This window comes from Palaemon carinicauda, chromosome 31, assembly GCF_036898095.1.
Source record: "Palaemon carinicauda isolate YSFRI2023 chromosome 31, ASM3689809v2, whole genome shotgun sequence".
Taxonomy (NCBI): Eukaryota; Metazoa; Arthropoda; class Malacostraca; order Decapoda; family Palaemonidae; genus Palaemon; species Palaemon carinicauda.
This window is the reverse complement of record NC_090755.1, coordinates 46,365,895-46,391,197: the sequence shown is the minus strand read 5'-3', so window position 1 is coordinate 46,391,197 and position 25,303 is coordinate 46,365,895. Positions and strand designations below refer to the sequence as shown.

Below are 25,303 nucleotides of genomic sequence, written 5' to 3'. Positions count from 1 at the left end.
ATGCTAGCCTGGTCCACTCTTATAAAATATGCCAATTTTGCTCTCACTTGTTTCAAAGACAATTTTGATCCCACCGTTTCACTTCTAAATAATTGACCCCTTTTAAAATTCTTTGTTCTGTCAAGATATGTTTTTAAACACTGCACTGGACACAGAGCGAGATCACTTATGAGGGGAACTATTTTCCACGGTCCCCAACGTTTAGATGGAAGCTCATTCTTAGCCAAAAAGGTAGGATCAGGGTATAAACTAACTTCATAATTGTCTTTAAATTCTATGTGACCCTCATCCTGAGAGAGAGCCACAATTTCACTAACTCGAGCACCAGAACCCATAGCGATTAGGAAAATCTCTTTTTGAGATAAATCTCATAAAGACGCTGTTTGATTGTCAATTTCCGAAGTCAATTGTAACACTTTATCCAATGACAAGGAGATCGGTTTCGGAGTAGTAGCTGGTCTTAACCTTGCACAGGCTTTCGGAATCTTGTTGAAGAGGTCCAAGTTAAAATCTATGTCAAAGGCATATAAAATGGGTCTAGCCCGACTTGTATGACGAAATCGTGGAGGATGCTAAACTTTTTGCATGTAATTCAATTAGAAACCCTAAACAAAAATCCATACTTATAGAAGGTGGATTTTTATCTTTCACATATCGAACACATTTCTTCCATGAGGTTTCATACTGATTCAAAGTAGTGGAAGTTTTATAATTTTCTGCAAAATCTAATTTTTCTTGTTGAATTTTTAACCTCTTTTCTAGGGCTAATGCAAAAAAATCATGAGATGAAGGATTTTCGTTTTCCATGATGAAGCAAAGACAGACTTCCTCTATACTTCTTGGGATAGACTCGAGCTGGGTAGAGGCACCAACCTGGGGTTCATTTCCGTCACTAAAGGGTACCAGTTCCTCTTTGGCTATAGAGGAGCAATTAGGGCTGCTGTCCCCCTGAACGAACGAAGCTTGTCCAACGTTTTCATGAAAAGATTAAAGGGTAGGAACAGATAAATTCTCTCCGACCGATTCCAATTCATGTTTATCGCATCCATGCCACTGTCACCGGGTCCATATTTGGTGCCACATAACTAGGAAGTTTCTTGTTGAGACTCATAAACAGATCTACTTGAAGACCCGGGAATAACTCCTGCACGAAAGAGAACGATTTTTTGTCTAGAGAATATTCCGTCTCTAGAGGATGTGTTCGAGATAGGGAGTCTGCCATCACATTCTGAACTCCATGAAGGCGAGAAGCTGACAAATGCCACCTCTTCCTCTGAGCCAACGATAAAATAGCGAACATTACATGATTTATTTGGGGAGATCTTGACCCTTGCCTGTTGAGGCAATGAACTATTCCTTTGCTGTCTAAGACTAGCCGGATGTGAATATTGTTCTTCAAGTGTAACTTTTTGAGGGATAAAAAGACTGCCACGGCCTCCAGAATATTGATGTGAAATTGCTTAAATCTCTGAGACCAACTGCCTTGCACTTTCTTGAGTGGGGTATGACCCCCCAACTGACCAATGAGGCGTCCGTATGAAGAATCATTACAGGAGGAGGAAAGCACAACGGAATTGTCTTGAAAAGACTTCTGGCAGTAGACCACGGACGAAGTTGCCGTCGTAGTAACTCCGGGGTCGTCTTCTGATGATCGCGGAGAGCTGTGGAGGCTCTATTCTTCCAAACTTTGCTTGTATCCTTGAGTCTGATCTTGAGGAGAGGGTTTGTTCTGGAGGCGTACTGTAATGAACCCAGAACCCTTTCCTGGTAACGCCTGGTGGTCCTTCTCAACTTGATCAAAGACCACACTGACTGTGTGATTTCTTTTCTCTTGGAAGGAGGTATGGACAGGTTATGCGACTGTAGGTTCCAATGAATCCCCAGCCACTGGAAAACCTGAGCTGGGTTCAGTCTTTACTTTTTGAAATTGATCTGTAATCCTAGGGATTGCAGAAACCTGACAATGCGATATGTTGCTTCTGTGCACTCCCTTGCTGAAGGAGCCCACACGAGCCAGTCGTCCAGGTATGCCGCTACTTGAAGCTCTTTTTCCCTCAACTGTTGAACGACTGTGTCTATAACCTTCGTGAAAATTCTCGGTGCTATGTTGAGCCCGAATGGCATTGCTCTGAATACATAAGCCCTTCGCTCCAGTCTGAAACCAAGGTAGGGGGAGAAGCGTTGACCTATCAGAAGATGCCAATAAGCGTCAGTAAGATCTATAGAGACGGTGTAAGCCCCCTGGGTAGACAAGTCCATATCTGCGAAATAGTCAGCATCCAGAAGCTGTCGCACTGAACGTACAGGTTTAGATGGGACAAGTCGAGAATAGTTCAAGGAATAATCGAATCTTTCTTTGGCACGCAGAACAGACGACCTTGAAACTTCATAGATCTTGTGCAACGGATAACTCTCTTCTTTAACAGGTCCTGCACATATTGCTCCAGATGAGGTGTCGATTTCTGGAAAAATCTCCTGATCTTTGGAAATGATGCCAATGACTGAACGCCCACCAGTCCTTGAACAATTTCAGCCTTCCCCCCTCCTGGAGTAGCCTCATTGTTTTGGCTGAAGATGTGTGCCCTACTTCCCCAGCTGTCTCGGAGACCACGACTCCTTGACCTACCCCCTCTGTTGGAGCGGACTCTACCTCCTCTTTCTCTCTTAGGGGAACTAAAGGATGATGATCCTTGTTCATATCTCGGATTGAACGCTGGGGACTGTGAAGTCACCGGAGGAGGAACAGCAAAGACGTTCTGAGTAGCACTATTTGGAGAAGGAGGGAAAGTCCTCCTGAAATATGTTGGTTTACGGACCCTCTTTGGTTGAGGTCCGACGCCAGGAGTAAATTTTCTCTTTAGAGATATTCCCCACCTCTGGGAAAGACTCTTATTCTCGGCTGCTGCTTTATCTAAGATCTCCTTTACTAATTTTTGGGGAAACAGATCCTTACCCAAAATACACGCATCAATGAGACGCTTCGTCTCATGATGTATAGTAGCGGAAGCGAGAACATGTTTCCTACAGACTCTTCGAGCCTGAAAGAAGTAAAAAAGATCCTTCATAAAGGTAGCCAAGTGGGTTTTGGCCAACAGGGAAAAAACTGGAGCATCAAACAAATTCCCAATCATCATTTCCATAAAACATTGAAGAGACATCGAAGCCGATAGTCTCTTCCTAGCTTCCAATTCAGCTTTAGGTTGGTGTTCAGGAATCCTAGGCAGTCTTTCAGTAAACTGAACATCCAACCAATGGTCAGTGTCATGGGGAAAAACAAGTGATACAGGTTTACATTTTTCCAAAACCGGGAAAGATTTACCCTCACGAATGGCCTTTTCTACCGCTACAAAACCTTTTGATGTAAAATAAATCATTGTATCGGGAGCTACAAATGTGGCCAACCTGTTACCAAAGCACCTAATTGCGTGTTAATACACCCTGCTGTCTTCATTTCCTTCACTGCCAGGTGCTGGGCTCTGGAGTGTTCTAGAAGGGTCGTTTCTTTAGGATAGTGACGTCTCTTAAAGGGACACCTTCAGCTAACCTAACATAACAAAAGGGGTAGGCCTCTATATCTGGATAAAATTCCAGATCAGCAATAGGCCTGGAGCCTATCCACTCTCCAATATTAAGGGTACCCTCCAAAAGCACCGCATGACCCACGAACCACCATGGGCTCTGTTGCGTACAAAAGGGGAGTTGAGAAGATAAGAACTTAGCCTTACTCAGGACCTATTGGGGTTTCAAAGCCTTAATCTCCTCCTGCAAGGCTTTGAACATCCTTCTCTGATATACTTGGGTCCCTTCCATGAAAGCTTTCATGTTCGCTAAAAGGGACCTGTCATCCAAGTTACTTGGAAATTTAGGAAGGCGTTGGTTCCACCGGCTCAACAGGAGAGGGAGGAGGAACAGAAACGGGAGTTGTACCTGAAACAGAAGACGTAGTTGTAACTGTTGACAGAGAAGCGGCTGTAGTGACAGCAGTTGAGACAACAGAACAAATTGAGTCTCTCACAGAAGTCACACTATCATCATCCAATTCAGGCAGATAAGAATCATCCACCTGGGGAGAGGTTCATCATCTGATTCAACACTCGACAGGAGAGCCAATTCTCTACCCGGAGATAAAGAAGAAACCGTAGACATATTGTCCAAATCGAGGCTCATGGCACTTAAAGCCTCATCCACATGTAACTGGATGGTAGGTATGGGTCTAGGCTGGGAGTAACCCAATACCGAGTCCGGGGCCACATTAGGGAAAAGTATATTCTTCCCCTCTGTAGATGGAAGATAAGGAGCCTTCGGTTCAGCATTCTTCTTGAAGCCCCTGGCCCAGGAACGAAGACATCTCTGGAAAAACACCCGGTCGTCATCAGAGATATCTTTCGATATCCATCCAGAATGATGTAATTCCTTACACACACTGCAATCCTGAGGGTCCCAGTAGGAGACTGGACCCTTCATTATCCGGCATTTAGCATGAGTCCTGCAGGTATCATGACCACAAGGATATCTCACGGTCCTGGCACAAATCTGAACTCGGCAGTGCATCTCCTTTGAAGACCCCGCCTGTAAAGAGAAGAAGAAACTATATATGAATACAATCATCTCTTTGAATCACCAAGCTGAAATGAATGGGTTAATAGTATTCAATTAAGTCAACCAAATCTGAGAAAATAATTCCCAAATTGTGTGTGATTGCAATTGGTGAAAAATAAGAGGAAAAGACCACAATATCCAAACACCTTTAATTGCATTAGATTGGAAAATTAAGCCAACAGAAAATGTCACCCTTAACCATAATTATTATGTTCGGTTAAAAAGGGAAACAAGGATGCTCAGCAAAATCAATAGCCTTCTATCTCCGCAGAAAAAGGGCTAGTAGGAAGGTAACGAATTCGCCAACCAAGAGAAAAACATCGACGCATAGATAATGGAGCAACCAATTGTATAAAAGGAATGCCAAACTTTCAATTCAAAATCTAACAAGAAGGATCATTAAAAAGGAACCCAACCTGTAAGAAAACGAAAGAAAAATCCCATACACGTCCTTAAGGGAAACTGGATAAATTGATAGAAACAATTAACCAAATGTAATGGTTAAATCTTTAAGTCTAACCAAAGAGAACCTTTCGCAGAAGAGAACTCCGTAGCCGACTAACATAAAGATACCTCGCAAGTAGTAGAGGTAAGGTCTTTATGTCAATCTGAGATTTGTACTCATCAACAGAAAATAGAGCACACACCTTATAAAAGGCAGTCTCTAAGAAAGAAAACGTATGCCATCATGGTACAAAAAGTCTTTGCCATTAGTAACGTCACAGTTATGTAACGGCATTGCCGTCTCCCAAGGCTCTTCCTAAAGCAGAGGAATGATAACATTCCCCTATACGAGGCTTGACCTGCCATCAGTAATGGCAGTGTAGGTAAAAATGTCAGCAAAGTCAAACGACGATAGTTTCCACCGAAACATCGTGTCGTATGAAATGGTTGTGGCGGTACAGGCCACACTGCCTTAGGTAGCAATTTATCACTATTGTATACCCAAGAAAAGGAATGCCGTCGGAGACGACGAAGCCGTAAGTACCGGCGTTGCCGTCAGTCTGACAACTCACTTTTATAACGGAGTACGCTGACGGGTCAATAGACCAGAACCCCGAAGGGACTAGGCCTCACCACAACAATTGCAGAAACACAGCATTATATATTCAAGTTCGATACCAGTAACCGGAAAACCCACCACAAAGAGGTTTAAAACCCAATTAAAATATTTAAATACTCTATCTAATTTCTCAGAGGCTAAGATACAGCAGCGCACAACTGTCAGCTCACCAACAGGAAAAAAGCTCACTCTTCACGAAGGGAAACACGATAGAACTACCGTAAACCAGCATGAGAACGTACGTGTAGCACGATGGACCAACGAACACACCATCAAAGGATAGGCCAGGTCTGGATACGACAGGACAAAAGAAAAATCCCAGAGACTAAAAGAAAGGGCAGTAAGTCAGTCAGTGAACCAACCGAACAAGATAAGTGAGCTCACCCTTCGCAAAGGGGATCTCCAAAACTGCGCCCTCCTAGCCCTGAGAGAACTCAGATGCTTGTAGCACGATGGCCAAGAGCCTAAGCAGTCGGAGAATCGAGAGACCCCAACAAGTGGGACAAAAAACTGAGAAACTAGTATGACTGAGTAAAAACCTTCCCGAGGAAGGAGACCACTGTCAACGAAACCGAAGCTAAAGTCCAAAAACTAAAACAGCGAGTCCGTCTCCAACTAAAAACTAACCGACTCCATGCTAGGCTAGACGAAACTGATACGAACTCAAAAAGACATAAATAATAAAAATGCAATGTAAATGCTAGCTAAAATAGAGCCAAAAACATTGTAATACTAAAAAACTACTAGCTAATGTGAAACTTACCAAATAAACAAGTAAACACAAAAACGAAACCCGACGCCATGGCTAGCTGGACTCGAAGCGCTCAGGCTTCCTCTAACACAAAAGCTAAAATATAACTCCCGAAGGGAATCAAAGCAATAACAGCTAAAACAAAAGGCAAAGAGAGGTAGGTACTCAACTTTGACGAAGAAGAAGAAGCCATGATACGAAGAAAATCTTCTATAAAAGGTGAAAAGAGCACTCACAAGAACAATCGCACTGTAGCAACAAGCTGCGTACAAAGGAATGAAGAGGCGGGGTCTTATGGGAGCACCAAAAGGTGACAGGATATGTAGCGGCTCCTCACTTATCCTTCCCCTTAGAGGATTATTCTGGGTAAGATCTGTTTGGGGTGCAGATATCTATGGTTATCTTAGGATACGTCCCTGATTATAAACGATAAAATCTGTCTTTTTTCTTTTTTATTTGGCTTATTCAATGTCCATTAACTATGTTCATTTTGATAAAAGGTGTTCCTGAATATTGGATTGTTTTTCAATAAAATTTTATAAGCATGTCTCCTATGTTGTTTGCTGTGCCAGCTCCGAATTTTCCCACAGCTAATTATTCTCTCTTGTTTTGACCTACTTTATAGAAATAACCAAAAACAAATGTATTAAATCTTTTTAAGATATATCCAGATCTTCATAGAAAGTTTCTCTTTCTTTTTCTGTATTGGATGTTGTTGGTGCATTGATAGTCATTGTGTAAAAATTTTAATAAGTCAAATAAAATTGTCCAAAATATATGATTTTGTGGTTGTTACAATTAGCTGTCAAATGCCAAGAAATCGCATCTAAGGATGTTTCCTCGTAAAAAAAACACTGCCAATTGTCAGTGACTTCTCAAGATTTAGCTTTCCCTCACAACCAAAAAAAAAAAAAAAAAAAAAAAAAAATTCTCCTACTCCCCTGACTCATGGGTGGCATAGGCAAGGGACAAGGCAATTCTCTAGAGACTGACCATATGCACATATGATCAGCTCCGAATACTTTTCACGATAAAGGTAGGACCAGGGGGGACCATGTAATAGCTGCTGGCATCCATCCCTAAGTTATATATATTCTAGTCTATTTTTTTCGCTATTGTTTGTTTGAACATTATTTGTTTATGCGAATTTAAAGTATGTAAGCAAACACACCCACTGAGGCAAGTGCATACATACACACATACCAACACACTTGCACACGCACACGTACACACATTATATATACATATATATATATATATATATATATATATATATATATATATATATATATATATATATATATATATATATATATATATATATAGATAGATAGATAGATAGATAGATAGCTATGCAGTAATACTTTGAGATTTAGGAGCTCCATCATTCAAGCATTCCGAGATACTAGCCAGCAGCCTTTGAGCAAAATTTTGCATTGAGATACGAGCACAATATTATGATACAAGCCCGCTTTTAGATGCTATTGCTAGGTGGACGAGCACTTGGGAGTGCTCTAAGCCGGCATCACTTGTTTATTTCACGTGTTCAGCGACATTAGTACACAACTCTAGTGGTGTCTTCTCATTATTTACTTGATTTTATCTGCATATTTGTGAACGTTCTTCATAATATGTGATGGGTCCTAGGAAACAGAGTGGTAACGCCTGTAATGAGAAAATAAAATGATGACAATAGGGAGAAATTATCGAGAAATATGAGCTTGGTGTCCGCATGAGTAAGTTGGCATGCCATTAGAACTGAGTACATCAGCGATATGTATAATTCACAACAAAGTAAAGAATACAAATGAAAAAGTAAAGAAAAGCTAGATAAGCATGAAAAGTTTAAAATAAATAAATTCCTCCCTCCCTCCTTTGCACACAGCCGTTAACCTCTATCCTATGTCTCAAAAGTAAAAACTCCATCATAAAGCCACATTTTATTGCATATCACATTATTAATCTTAACATTTTGTGACTGTATGTAAAGTATGTTTATACTCTACAGTCTACCAATTAAAATATGTTTTTAAAAATATTATTGTTGATTTGGGCATTTTGTAATTCGGGACTGGATTAAGAAAAATTTCAGTTACTTTACACGAGCCAATTGACAAACGAGCTTGGTTCAGGTATGAATTATATACATTATATATATATATATATATATATATATATATATATATATATATATATATATATATATATATATATATATATTTATATTTATATATATACATATACAGTATATATATATATATATATATATATATATATATATATATATATATATATATATATATATATATATATATATATATATATATATATATATATATATATATATATATTATATCCCATCCATATACCAAAGGCACTTCCCCCTATTTTGGGGGTTAGCCGACATCAACAATGAAACAAAACAAAACAGAAACAAAGAAGGGGACCTCTACTCTCTACGTTCCTCCAGGCTAACCGGGGACTCAGCCGAGTTCAGCTGGTACTGCTAGGGTGCCACAGCCCAACCTCCCACATTATCCACCACAGATGAAGCTTCATAATGCTGAATCCCCTACTGCTGCTACCTCTGCGGTCATCTAAGGGACCGAAGGAAGCAGCAGAGTCTACCAGAACTGCGTCACAATCGCTCGCCATTCATTCCTATTTCTAGCACGCTCTCTTGCCTCTCTTGCCTCTCTCACATCTATCCTCCTATCACCCAGAACTTTCTTCACACCATCCATCCACCCAAACCTTGGCCTTCCTCTTGTACTTCTCCCATCAACTCTTGCATTCATCACCTTCTTTAGCAGACAGCCATTTTCCATTCTCTCAACATGGCCAAACCACCTCAACACATTCATATCCACTCTAGCCGCTAACTCATTTCTTACACCCGTTCTCACCCTCACCACTTCGTTCCTAACCCTATCTACTCGAGATACACCAGCCATACTCCTTAGACACTTCATCTCAAACACATTCAATTCCTTACTCTCCATCACTTTCATTCCCCACAACTCCGATCCATACATCACAGTTGGTACAATCACTTTCTCATATAGAACTCTCTTTACATTCATGGCCAACACTCTATTTTTTACTACTCCCTTAACTGCCCCCAACACTTTGCAACCTTCATTCACTCTCTGACGTACATCTGCTTCCACTCCACCATTTGCTGCAACAACAGACCCCAAGTACTTGAACTGATCCACCTCCTCAAGTAACTCTCCATTCAACATGACATTCAACCTTGCACCACCTTCCCTTCTCGTACATCTCATAACCTTCCTCTTACCCACATTAACTCTCAACTTCCTTCTCTCACACACCCTTCCAAATTCTGTCACTAGTCGGTCAAGCTTCTCTTCTGTGTCTGCTACCAGTACAGTATCATCCGCAAACAACAACTGATTTACCTCCCATTCATGATCATTCTCGTCTACCAGTTTTAATCATCGTCCAAGCACTCGAGCATTCACCTCTCTCACCACTCCATCAACATACAAGTTAAACAACCACGGCGACATCACACATCCCTGTCTCAGCCCCACTCTCACCAGAAACCAATCGCTCACTTCATTTCCTATTCTAACACATGCTTTACTACCTTTGTAGAAACTTTTCACTGCTTGCAACAACCTTCCACCAACTCCATATAACCTCATCACATTCCACATTGCTTCCCTATCAACTCTATCATATGCTTTCTCCAGATTCATAAACGCAACATACACCTCCTTACCTTTTGCTAAATATTTCTCGCATATCTGCCTAAGTGTAAAAATCTGATTCATACAACCCCTACCTCTTCTAAAACCACCCTGTACTTCCAAGAATGCATTCTCTGTTTTATCCTTAATCCTATTAATCAATACTCTACCATACACTTTTCCAACTACACTCAACAAACTAATACCTCTTGAATTACAACACTCATGCACATCTCCCTTACCCTTATATAGTGGTACAATGCATGCACAAACCCAATCTACTGGTACCATTGACAACACAAAACACATATTAAACTATCTCACCAACCATTCAAGTACAGTCACACCCCCTTCCTTCACCATCTCAGCTTTCACACTATCCATACCAGATGCTTTTCCTACTCCCGTTTCATCTAGTGCTCTTCTCACTTCCTCTATTGTAATCTCTCTCTCATTCTCATCTCCCATCACTGGCACCTCAACACCTGGAACAGCAATTATATCTGCCTCCCTATTATCCTCAACATTCAGCAAACTTTCAAAATATTCCGCCCACCTTTTCCTTGCTTCCTCTCCTTTTAACAGCCTTTCATTTCCATCTTTAACTGTCTCTTCAATTCTTGCGCCAGCCTTCCTTTCTCTCTTCACTTCTTTCCAAAACTTCTTCTTATTCTCTTCATATGACTGACCCAGTCCCTGACCCCACCTCAGGTCAGCTGCCCTCTTTGCCTCACGTACCTTGCGCTTTACTTCTACATTTTTCTCTCTATATTTTTCATACTTCTCTCTACTATATATATATATATATATATATATATATATATATATATATATATATGTACATATATATATATATATATATATATATATATATATATATATGTATATATATGAATATATATATGTATATATATATATATATATATATATATATATATATATATATATCTATGCATATATATATATATATATATATATATATATATACACACACACACATATATATGTATATATATATATATATATATATATACATATATATATATCAATATATATATCTATGCATATATATATATATATATATATATATATATATATATATATATATATATACATATATATATATGCATATATATAGATATATATATATATATATATATATTTATATATATATATATATATATATATATATATATATATATATATATGCAGATATGTTCATTTGTTAATTTCTCTCTGTCTCTGTCTTACTTTCTGTGTGTGTGTCTGTGTGTATATATATATATATATATATATATATATATATATATATATATATATATATATATATATATATATATATATATATATATATATACGTAAACAGATATATATCCATATATATATTTATATATATATGTATATATACATATATATATATATATATACATAAATATATATATGTATATACAAATAATTTATAAATAAATATATATATATGTGTGTGTGTATTTATGTATATATATGTATATATATATTTATATATATACATACATATATATATGTGTATATTTATTTATATATATACACACATATATATATATATATATACATATATATATATATATATATATATATATATATAGATATATATATATATATATATATATATATATATATATATATATATATATATATATATATACATATATATATATATATATATATATATATATATATATATATATATATATATATATATATATATATATATATATATATATAAATACATAGATATATATGTATATATATGTATCTATATATATATATATATATATATATATATATATATATATAGATACATATATATTTATATATATTGATTACACTTTCTTCTAACCAGTTCTAAAAGTAGTATGATATCCAGTAAAGAGCAAAATATCCTCCCACTATTTATATAACACATTTTAGATTAGATATTTCCCATTTTGTTTGAAGATGTAATTTCGATTTGATCTTTTGTCCAGTGAAGCTGGCTGGGGTCATTATCATTTCTCTCTTGTTAGGAGGTGATGTAGTAGTAAATGGTGCCTCAGAATTTAACAGCGAGATAATGATTGAAAGTTTATAATTACAATTTTGAGGTACTACGGAATCCTAGTAAAACATCTGAAATACCGTTTCCAAAATTGTAGTTCCCCGAGTCACTAATAATTTCACTGAGTGACTAGCTTTTAAATTGAAAAGGGACTTATTTTGAAATCTTGTAATGTAAAGAAAAGAGACCGAAGACTATGAGGAAACAACGGATAGCTCTACTCCAAGTTTTGGCCTAGTATACTGCAGAAATAATTACAAAAGTTCCTTTGAAGCTTTGAAAAGACAATAATCTATATATATATATATATATATATATATATATATATATATATATATATATATATATATATATATATATATATATATATATATGCGGAGCAATGAGGAACTCAATCTTCCTAATCCCTATTATCCTAGAACTATACTTACTGGTTAAACGTTTCAGTTCCTTGTTATCAAAACACTCTTGATGGACCATGATGCTTAAAGAGGTGTAGACCTGAATGGTAATTTTACTTTGTTTTTTATAAACACTTTAGCTATCTGTTATTTTTCAAATGTTAGCAAGATGAGGTGCCTTATAGCACTTGTTGGAGAATTGGTAATGTTATTCCATTAAACAAATTTAATTATGGTATCTGTATCCCATGTACAGTAATTATCGCCTAATTTCCATAATTCCCATATCATCTAAAGCTTTTGAACATCATTTGGCAAAACGTCTGAATAGGCACGCTAAATGTTATCTGTTATCTAGTTCACAATTTGGTTTTCATAAAGGCTTTGAGCATGTGATAGCCTTCTACAATCTCTAGTGCTCTGCAGAAATCCCTTGATTGTAGTCAGGAAGTTTGTATGATTGCTTTTGATATTATTGCTGTCTTTGACAGTGTTGATTATAAGGACCTTGTTTCCAAACTCAAAGAATTGGGAGTACATGGGACAACATTAGTACCCTGTTCCTCAGAGTAGCGACTGTGTCCATTAGCTTTCATACTAAATGCACATGATATATCCAAGAAGACAAGCTCATTGCATATGCAGGCAATGTTACTCTCTTTTCAACAATACCATTCTGGGATTGCTGAATCCTTTAACAGAGATCTAGCTAAAATTGGTGCATGGTGAAAATTATGGGGCATGAAGTTTATCCCTAATAAAACATAAAGTATGATTATAAGTAGGTCGAGGACAGTGGCTCCTCAGCATTGACAATGTTTCTATAACACATTCGGTTTGTCTCCTCTTCAATTACACAAAAATGGTATATCGAAAATGTCTTTTAGGATCTTTGGTGATTAGTTTATTCTAGAGAAACTCTCTAATACTTTTATTCTCCCTTGTTTCGGGTATTGTTCTCCTGTCTGGTTTTCATCTGCTGAGTCCCATCTTAATTTGTTGGATAAGAACTTGTAGTCGATTAAATTCTTATTCTTAATCTAGCTCTTAATTTCTGACGCCATTTTCAGTTAGTTCTTCATGCATGTTGCATAATATTTTTGTTAACTCTGACCATCCTTTGCATTGAGATCTTACCAGACAATACCATCCTGCTCGTAATACTAGGTATGAAGTTAATCCTAAAAGCAATGCCTTCTATATTGTAAGGTTCAATATATTACAATATTATAGAAGATCTTCCGAATCAGTCAATTATATCGTTGGAAATTCAGAAGATTAAACTATCTTGTTGAAGAGTTTGAGATAGGATTTTCTTCATCAATTATATATGACAGATTTATTTCAATGTTGCCACTGATCTTAAAATATTTTTTGCTAATTATCCATTGCTTTGTCATGTAATCTATTTATTTCCACATTTTTTTCTGTCTTTGTCTGTTCTGCGACTCAGTTATATCTATTCCTAATAAATCATATGGATCAATTACTCAAGCTTCCCTAATTTCATTTGCCCTCATCACTTACCCATGCTCTCATTACCTCTAAAGTTTCTCCTTGTGAAACATTACCCATTGCATTTTCTGTTCGATTACAAACAGTTAATTGCATGAAATTTATTGTATCTAAATATATCGAGATGTTAATCTGAAATTTGGAGCCATCTCCAAAATTGCCAGAAAAAGGGAAAAAAACGAAGTTATCACTATTTGTACAAAGGATGAAATACTGTGTACAAGGTGAAATACGAAACTCGATTACGGAGGAATGCAAATACATGAATACAAAACGGAAATGGCTTTACCATGGAATGTTTGTTTACGCGGAGAGGGATTTTGCCTAAAGTGCGGATTTTGACATTTCTTCAACAATTTCACGCCATACCATTTTGAAGGGCTTATTGTATTGAAGTATTTTAATCACAAATTGTAAAACAGAGTGGTTAGGGTGAAGTTTATATGAATTACATAATTATTTTGCACTGTAAGTAGAGCGATCATGAAATGAAAATACTTGTTTTAATAGCATGACTATTTAAAGGTTTAAAGACCGTCATGAATGGCAGAGGCAAGCGACAGTGACATTGCCCAATCAAGCAGGACAATGCCCTAGAGACCGACCATATATACATATGATCAGCGCCCAAGCCCCCTCTCCAAACAAGCTAGGACCAAGGAGGGCCAGGCAATGGCTGCTGATAACTCAGCAGATAAACCTATAGGCTCTCCCAAACGCCCCACCCTTAGCTCACAAGGATGATGAGGTTGCTGTGACAAAAGAAACTAACGAGTTTGAGCGTGACTCGATCCCTAGTCTGGAGTTCACCACTCAGGGACGGTACCACATCGGCCACTTGTAACTCATGTTGAAAGAATGTCACAAGCCAAAAGCCTCAGTAGAAAAAAATATCCCCATGAAGAAAAGAAACGGAACAGTAAAAATTAAGCTATGAAAATAACCAACTACAATAAACAATTGTTTTTAAACAACTATACTATATGAATAGCTTATAATCATACTTGAGATATGAATAGTTTCTTATTCTTGAATAAACATTTCTTTCACTCCACATACATGAATTAATTTCCCCGAACTTTCGAGGGTGGAAGAGGAGAGTTTGCCGGATTTACATTTCCTTCCTTCTTTGAGATGAATGATATTTCGTCATCGAAAAAGTAAACAATCTTTGGAATATAGATGTCGGCCACAAGAACCAGTCGGCATGAAACCGATATCAGTGAATTAATTGAAACTAACGATTCATTACTCTTCAAATAAATATTATCAAGGGATGATGGACATTTATATACTGAGATGTTAGTTCATATTTTGACCAAACGACAACGTTGCTTCTCTTGTGAATTTAGAATCTTATCGAAATTAATCCGAAACATATTTAGGAACCAGTTCGTTTTCATAACATTTTTTTTTTTAACATCTCCCCTTAACTGGCTCAGTAGTCAGTTGATATCCATCAGCATTTCAGATCTCTTCCAATCAAATTAGCTATTCTGCTAGTCGCTCTTTTTCCTCCTTTCATCCCAAAGGCCTTTACAATCACTGCTAAAAGCCTACGCATATCAACCGCTTCCTTCCTCCATAATTTACATTAACATTCACTACTTTCTATTTCAAACATTACTAAGGCTCGATGAAAATGCATTTGTCTTGTAAGCAGATAAGGAATCCACAAAGGTATGTGTTTCTTTTGACTTTTTATCTCCTATCTCGGATTATTTGCAAACAATACTGGCGTAAACCAAATGTCTTTATAGTTGTCCATCCGAAATTCTGGGTTTATTCCGGTGGTTCCTTAGCCGAGTTGGAGGTGAACTGATAATAAGAGAGAAGGATAAAACTAGAAAAAAATATTGGTAATAGATTGTGTTTACCTTAACTTTCAAGAGACTGTCCTCAAATCCCACGAAGTCTTTTAAGGAAAGAAAACTTGATGTGATAACAACCTTCTTTAAGGCTCAGATTATTCCATTTGTTAATATCAAAAGCTTTTAATCATATCTGGAAATAAACCATCAGTATATCATAGTCTGAAAATTATGGTAAATGTGTCTATCTTTTAGCCTAAAAAATAAGTTGTAGAGATTGACGCCTTTAAAATAGTAGTCACTCTCTTCCTTTGAAGATTCTAACATTATATAAGCAAATTAGCGTTACTAGTTTTTGCTATTACTCTTAGTAATGGCAATAGCTGTTATTACTGTTATACTCAAACCACTGTCGTTACTTATGGGAATGCAAACATCATGAATCAGATTGGCACTAAAAGCAAGAAATGAATGTTACGAAAAAAGGCAAAGAGAATAATGTAATTGTCCTTTGTGAACAAGCTTCGATATCCACAGCACCTTTGAACTCTGAGACTAGGAATGTCCTCACGCAAAGTGAAAAGTTCCTCTTACCTATCGGAATATAAAGATGCTCTCCGTTGCAAATGTGGTGCAACCTTGCAAGTGGTGACCACTCTCTTTGGTGCTTTGATGGTGAAAAAAGGAAGCTATAGACATTTTAAAGTGGTTAGAGGTAAATCAAATTCTTTATATGACATCAAATCAACCAACCAGAATGATAAGAAATAAGTAATAAAGAAAATTCAGTGCTGGTTGCTCATAGATACATAATTTTCTTTAGTAATTTTCTAATTTATCTCCTAAGTTATAGATACAACCTTTTTTTTATATTTTTTTTTTATATTTCGTTGCTATACATACACTATTAGAAATAACCGTAATTTTGATAGGAAATTCTCCTGAAAATATACTCTTATCAGTCGTATTTCAGTAAAATACATGCGACCGTATTTTTGCCATATTTTGTTATTGTAGTTTACGGGTTGGTGCCCGTAATATCACTCCTTTACGTCTGTATATCTGTTTTTAAAACGGTAAATATCTGGCAACATTTATTCCAGGCTTTTTATCGATTTTCTTAATGCAAATTTTTGAGTGTACACGATTTCAAAATCATCAATTGCTTTGGAAAGTGAAAAATATGAAAGTAATTAATGACAATAGAAAATGTTTTAACTCTGGATGCAATTCTAGTGAAGATGAAAGATCTTTTTTTTTTCATTAATATGTTTCTTTTTTCTTCATCTTGATAAGGCCCAGCCCTTTTTTTTTTTTTTTAATCGCATAGAGCACGAGTTTTTCATACGTTAAGGATACGCAGTCAATTGCGTGTCTTATTCTTGCAATCGAGAGATAAATTACTACATTAATATAAAGAAAACTTGGACATTATACTTGAATATCAACAACCCAATTATATGTTTGGCAGTGATGTAATTCTACTCTTTGCTTCAACTAATGTAACTCAGTAATATTCAAATTAAATATAAAACAAGAAAAGAAGAAAGATTGTTCCTTTGAAGCGTTACTACTACTACTACTACTACTACTACAACTATTATTATTATTATTATTATTATTATTATTATTATTATTGTTATTATTATTAGCCAAGCTACATCACTGGCTGGAAAAGCGGAATGCTACAAGCCAAAGGGCTTCAAAAAGGAAAATAGACCACCGAGAAAACGAAATAAGGGAATAGTAAATAAACTATAAATAAGCAATGAAAAAAAACATAAAATATTTCAAGATCGGCAACGGCGTGTCTAGATCTGCCATCATTTTGTAAGATACATATGACCTCCCTATGCTTGTCAGCCAAGAAGACAAAGATAGCGTGGGAATGACTTTTCCCGATCACGTGACTACCTCCGTCCTGAGCTATGCCCCATCAGCCTGTCTGGGTCAGGTGCTGCTATACCATAGAATAATACCATATTCAACATAATCGATTTCCAGGCCGAGTCTATTTCCAAATTCTCATACACCGTGTTGATTATACTTTCTTCTAACCAGTTCTAAAAGCAATATGGTGTTCGGTAAAAAGCAAAAGATCCTCCTACTATTTATATTACACATTTTAGATTAGATATTTCCCAGTTAATGTCTGTGTAATCTAATTTTGTTTGAAGATGTAATTTCGATTTGATCTTTTGTCCAGTGAAGCTAGCTGGGGTCATTATCATTTCTCTCTTGTTAGGAGGTGATGTAGTAGTAAATGGTGCCTCAGAATTTAACAGCGAGATAATGATTGAAAGTTTATAATTACAATTTTGAGGTACTACGTAATCCTAATAAAATATGTGAGATACCGTCTCCAAAATTGTAACTCCCCGAGTCACTAATAATTTCACTGAGTAACTAGCTTTTAGATTGTAAGAGGGACTTATTTTGAAATCTTGTAATGTAAAGAAAAGAGATCGAAGACTATAAGGAAACAACGGATACCCGTACTTGGAGAGAACTGAGAAGGTGAAGCTTGCATATTCATGAACAAAACTCCAAGTTTCGGCCTAGTATACTGCAGAAATAACTACAAAAGTTCCTTTGAATCTATGAAGAGACAATAATCTATCTCTGTCTTTTGTAAATGTATGCAACATTTCTCTTGTTCATCCCAAGACAAAATAAACATCAGGTAGATTTCTGTGTTCAATATGCAAAAAGCAAATGATGAATCCTGCTGATAATGACATATTTTTTTACCCTAGTGCAATAGGCAAAATTCCTGTAAAACATACACATTCTCTTTGAAAAAGTCATTTTCTATTAGAAACAACTGCTTTATACTATAAAGACATCTCAGACAAATCTGAAACTACTTACCACAATGTAGGGGAAACTCATGTACAGAGAAATTGTTGCTCATCTATGTTAATAGATTTATATACAATGAAGAATATGTCCAAATATTAGCAAATTCTCTTGGGCCATAATAGGAAATATTCACAATGAAGACTATTTCGGTTGGCTTCCTGATACTGACTATAATCCTATTTCCCAAATCCAACATCCTAGACCCGCGCAGAGCACCATTGTTGCAGATCAGTCAATGTCACACTTAAACCCTATGGTGGGGAAATTGAGAAACAGCTAGCTCACAGAGAGGTTCTTTTTTGAAGGATAAAGTATTATAATGATGATCATAAGACTGATTAACAATTCAGCCATGTCATGTGGATGATGCTGAAAATATACTTAACTTTAATAGCAGAGGAACAAAAGGAGAACTCCGTTAACAATTCTTTATACTAAATAGCATGGCTTCCATGGCGAGGATTTTCTAAACCCTCACCACTGTTCACCAAAACTATTTAATTCCTATCTAATTATATAAATCCATTTTTGAACTCTTGGTACATACTGTAAATGCACCAAGGCAGAATTGAACCACAAATTCTAACTTTGCCGTCAAAGGCGACGACTAATCAATCAGACAGTAAAGTAAGTAGATAATGTCAGTATTCTGGTTTTGGATTAAATTGTTTGAACAAAACTAAAACTTCAAAATTAAATTCTTTAAGAAAGTTATCTTTTTATACGACTATCCTTCTATAATTATAGTTCTCTCTCTCTCTCTCTCTCTGATACTAAGAGGGAAATGCTGAATGAAATAGAGATTCATACAATATTTCAACTAAAGGCAACTAGTTACCCAACGTATTAGAAGTTATTTACCTGGAATCTCAGTATTTATATGTTACTTGTGAAAATAGCAAATAGGTCGTTTTGAAATAAGAAATTCTGCACTATTTGCTTCAATACGATAAATAATATTAGTGGATTAGTCACTGTTAATGGACATAACTGTCAATAAAAGGGATAATAAATAAAGAATTTAAATCACAAAGTCCTGTATCAACCATAATCAATCCTCTTTGCCATTCGAATGATAAAGTAGCCAAAGAAGTTAATTAAAAGCCTCTTTTTTCCGCCCCACTGAAACGACAACGTTGCTTCTCTTGTGAATTTAGAATCTGATTGAAATTAATCCGAAACATATCTAGAAACCAGTTCGTTTTCTTAACATTTTTTCTTTTTTTAACATCTCCCCTTAATTGAGTAAGTAGTCAGTTGATATCCATCAGCATTTCAGATCTCTTCCAATCAAATTAACTATTTTGCTAGTCACCATTCTTCCTTTCATCCCAAAGGCCTTTGCAATCACTGCTAAAAGACTACGCAAATCAACCGCTTTATTCCTCCATTATTATTATAATAACAAAAATAATAATAATAATAATAATAATAATAATAATAATAATAATATTAATAATAATAGTAATAATAAAAATTTTACTAATAATAATAATAATAATAATAATAATAATAATAATAATAATAATAATGATAATAATAATAATAATACCTTTATCATCTTCCATTGTGGAACGTAAATCTGAATTATTGGTTACTCTTAGACGTTATACTATTTTATTCAATAAAATGTATTCAATTTATGCTCAACAATCAAGTAACGTTAATATAGAAAACATATTGAAACACGTAAATATAGCATCACTTTTGAATTAAGCCTCCAAAATAAAAAAAATGAGAAAGGAACCAAATCATGAAAATTTAACAGACGAAAAAAAAAATATTAAGGCGACTTGGAGATTATTAATAAAATCTCACAAAGAGATCTTTCGTTAAAAGAAATTAAACTATATATATGATGCCTAAAACTATAATAATAAAATAAAAGCTATGCAAACGATTGCTTTAGTATATGCAGACATTCATAAATGTCAAAAACGTAATTTAACTATTTTTAACAACAGGATGAAATATTTTACGACTCTGTCTACATTTCTAAAGGATTTAAATTTTAAACATATATTTGATTATCTTACCCATTACATATTTCACAATGATTGTTTTATTATTATTATTATTATTATTATTACTAATAATAATAATAATAATAATAATAATAATAATAATAATAATAATAATAATAATAATAATAATAATAATAATAATAATAATAAGTCTTAAAGAGAAAGCGTAAGCTCATAATGATATTCGGGATATAATTACTTGTAACATTCTAGATACGGAGACTTTCTTTTAATGAATGGGAAACATAATTATGTACTCCTCACTGACAAATAGTTGTAGGAATAATGAACATGAATTTCTTAAGAATATCAAGGGTTAATGATTTTTTTAGTCTAGATTCGAGCGTGTGAGGAAATTAGAATAATTTTAATTTATTTCTTAAAAGGATTCATTGTAAGTTAATTGATTAAAAAATCTCATCCATTGGTTTTGCATGATATTTCTGAGATCGATAGTCGCTAGTGAAGACAAACTCCTGCTAAAAGGCATCAGTACAACACCTACATTCAAATGGAATGGCCACACCCAAAGACCCAAGTATTCAATGGAGATTCTTTGACCCTGGGGGTGGAAAAGAGTTCACCCAAGAGCGTTTGCTGTGTTTGATTAATAAAGAAAGACGTTGATCGAAAGACTCATGAAAATTTAAATATTTTCTCTTACATATCACGATGCAAAGATTGAGAGAGAAAAAAAATAGAGGTTTGAAAAGCGGAGTGAAGCTGATGAGGTCCCTTACGGAAAAAATAGATATTTGTTAATGCCTCGAGTGTTTCAAAAAAAGTCATTCGCCTGATAATGGGAATCATTGAAAGGAAAGGCACGGGGAGGTAAAGAGAAGGGTAATTTTTGGTCTCTATTCAATATTGGGCAACTGTTTGGATATGGTATCGAAAAACAAATTCAAATAAGACGGGAAACGAGGAATCTTTATCTCCTCCAATGACCTTTAAAGTTTGATGAAAATATAAGAAGAAAGAAACAAATAAAATGGGATATAAGAGAAATAGGGAGCTTTAAGGGGTTTAGGTGTTCGGAAGTTACATAGAATGGTATGATCTGAAAGAAGTTTCAGGAATATCTGCTTCAGATTACTGGAAAATAACCTTTGTAGGTTCTGTGTCAATACATTTTAACACTACGTCAATGAAGTCACTTTATTATCGTCCATTTTGAACCAATTGGCATAATCCAGAATGGTCTGTTTTTTTTTTTAAATGAAATGATATTTCCTCTTTGTTTTGGCGCGTTTATTGGCACGACCCTTAGGCCCGCTTCTTGAATCCATACCAAATATTTCCACATGTCAAAAAGCGGTTGTTTTCTTTACAGTTCGTCTACATCAGTGGACAGAACATTTAGCCTGTCGGTGTTTGTTCGAGATGAAGGACGTAAAGAAGAAAGTGGACTTGTGTATTTAATGAACAGGGTGCTGAAAAGAAGCAACTACGTAAATGGTGTACCCACCTAATAGAAATATTAATAATTCTAGGTAGTAGGTTGGCCAGGGCACTAGCCAACCGTTGAGATACTACCGCTAGAGAGTTATTGGGTCCTTTGACTGGCCAGATAGAACTACATTGGACACCTTTCTCTAGTCATGGCTTATTTTTACTTTGCTTATACATACACAGAATAGTCTGGCATATTCTTTACACTTTCGTCTGTGCCTTCACACACTTAACAACACAGAGATTAACAAATAATTCTTCATAGCAGAGGAGATTAACTACTGCACTGTGATAGTTCAATGGCTACTTTCCTCTTGATAAGGGTATAGAAGAGACTCTTAAGCTGCGGTAAGCAGCTCTTCTATGAGGGAGACTTTTCAAAATCAAACCATTGTTCTCTAGTCTTAGGAAGTGCCATAGCTTCTGCACCCTGGTCTTCTACTGTTTTGGATTAGAGTTCTCCTGCTTGAGGGTACACTCGGGCACACTATTCTATCTTATTTTTTTCTTCTTCTTTCTTTTTTTAAATGGTGTGTTAGGCAGGCTAAATAGAAGGGTCATTGATGCCTGGTGATTTATCAAGAGGTTGTCTTTTCTTATCTGTTTATTTTTCTTTTCAAAACCATCCTTACTGTTAACTTCTTCAGTTGAAGTTGCTATCCTGGAGGGTATTTAGCCTTGCATGATGTAATAGCTCTGCCATGATGACCCATTTTCCGATTTTTTATTCATAGTCTAAGGGTTTTATCAAGCACTTTATTTCTACTTTTGTACATATTGTTTTTGTTATTATTGTTGGTAAATTAATACATCTTTTCATAGCCATTAATTCTGTATGGAGACATTAAGCGAAATCCTAGACCAGCACGTCCTAGACTTCGTCAGTGTCGTGTACTGTATTGCAATATTCGTGGTCTGCATACTAATATTCAAGACCTTATAGTTTCGTTCAGACAGTATGATATTCTTTTGTGCTCAGAAACTTTGGTTTCTAATGTGAGGCACTCATCTGAGCTACTTATAGCTGGTTTTAGGAACCTAATAGTTTTGAAACGGGATGCCATTCCTAGTCCAAAGGAATAACGGTGTTTATTAGGACTGAGTAACCTGCTTCTCATAAGTCCTGTTATGATTGGGGATGTCATGAGATTCAGGTAATAACAGATTGTGGCAAGCAAAATAACTTCTATTTATGTACGATCTACTGGAATCCAGACATGGATGATTCTATCTTCGACTGTCTTCTTACTATTATGGCTAAGATACAAGAAGAGGATAGAAAGGCCACTTTTGTTTTCGTCGGCGATTTCAGTGCTCACCATATGGATTGGTTAAATTCTGTTTCTCCTCCTGATCACCATGGCTTAAGAGCTTTGAACTTTGCCTCTGAATCAGGCTGTGAGCAAATCATAAGTGAAGCTAATCACATGTTTAATCATTCCTTGGACCTCGTATACACCGACTCTCCTGTCATTATAACAAGTAAGGTTGGTTCTCCAGTTAGGACATCTGATCATGCCCTCATTTCATTAGTAGTGAAGACTGAGCAGCATATCCCTGATGTATCATACACATGTAAGATTTATATAAAATCTCAAGCAGACTGGAGTGGTATTTCGAGTGATCTTTCGGGCTCGAATTGGTCACAATTGTATAGTAGTGTTGATCCTGTTGGTCCTTTGAATGAGAATCTAGTCAACCTAATTGATAGGTGTATCCCTTCTCGCATGTTAAGATACCGATTGAAAGACAAACCCTGGTTCAATGATGATTGTAGACATGTTTATTTGGAGAAAAAGGAGGCCTATCATCTTTGGAAGGGTAACAGATCAGATTTGACTTGAAATAACTATACACAGCTCAGAGCTTTTGCTCAGAGAGTTTATGCTTTGACTTAAAAGGAACACAATTTAACCATAAAACAAACTCTTTCCTACAAAACTCAGGAATATAAGTGGTAGGCTACCATTAAATTTGCACTCAGTGTAGACACAAAAGATCCTCCTTTACTTAAACCAGATGGCTCTGACACTCACTGACCAGAGGAAAAGGCAGCCCCTTTGGCTGATGTGTTCGACAGTAATAAGAGTAATGAGAAACTTGATCTTTCTCATTCCCGTTTGCCTGAGGCTAAACTCACTAGTTTAGCTTTTTGATCCCGTGAAATTGAAGCTCTCTTGATGGACCTTGATGCTTATTTTCTTATAGAGACTGCAGATTTCTTAGCTCCAAAGTTATCTGTCATTTTGTGCAAGTTAGCATAAAGACGATCTTTTAGCACTTGTTGGAGAATGGGTAATGCTACTCCACTATGTAAATATGTTTGAGGTAGCTCAAGTTCAATTGATTACTACTAAATTCCCATTACTCCCATAGTATATAAAGTTTTTTACATCTTTTAGCAAAATGTCCAAATAGGTTTGCGGAAGGCAATCATCTGTTCCCTAGTTTGGAATTTGGCTTTCGTTAAGGCCTTCCAGAATGTGATTTCCTTCTTGTAATCTCCAATGCTGTACAGAAATCTCTTGATTGTGGTCAGGTAGTTCGTATGATTAGCCTTGATTTTAGTGCTGCTTTTGACCGTGTTAATCACGAGTCCCTGATTTTCAAACTCAAACAGTTGGAGTGGCTTGGTCTTTTCTTAGCATCATTACTGGATTTCTAAGTAATAGGTCACAAAGAGCTATTGCTGATGGGCCCCATAGTGAATACAGTAATGTAATATCTGCTGTTCCCCAGTGTAGTGTTTTTGGCCCTTAACTTTTCATGCAATATGCACATGACATGGGGTTTAGCCTTGAAAACAAGGTCGTTCCATATGCAGTGATACTACTCCCTTAGCATCAATTCCATCTCCTAACTGTAGATCTGGGGTGGCTGAATCCCTCATTAGAGATCTAGGTAAAATTGGTGCATGGTGCAAATTATGGGACATGAAGTTGAATCCAAACATAACTCAAAGTATGATTGTAAGTAGGCCTCAACATCCAGATCTCAGCATTGATGTTTTTTTAACTCTCTATGACTCTTTT

The 25,303-nt window shown here is 35.8% G+C and overlaps 1 protein-coding gene across 1 annotated transcript; it reads right to left on the bottom strand.

Moving 5' to 3' along the window:
- Positions 1-1,036: 1,036 nt before the first annotated feature.
- On the bottom strand, positions 1,037-2,259 carry LOC137624717 (uncharacterized). Its single transcript, XM_068355670.1, has 2 exons — positions 1,919-2,259; positions 1,037-1,661 (listed from the first exon to the last, which is right to left on the bottom strand). Exons 1-2 carry the CDS (start codon positions 2,257-2,259, stop codon positions 1,037-1,039), a joined length of 966 nt encoding a protein of 321 aa, XP_068211771.1.
- Positions 2,260-25,303: the final 23,044 nt, after the last annotated feature.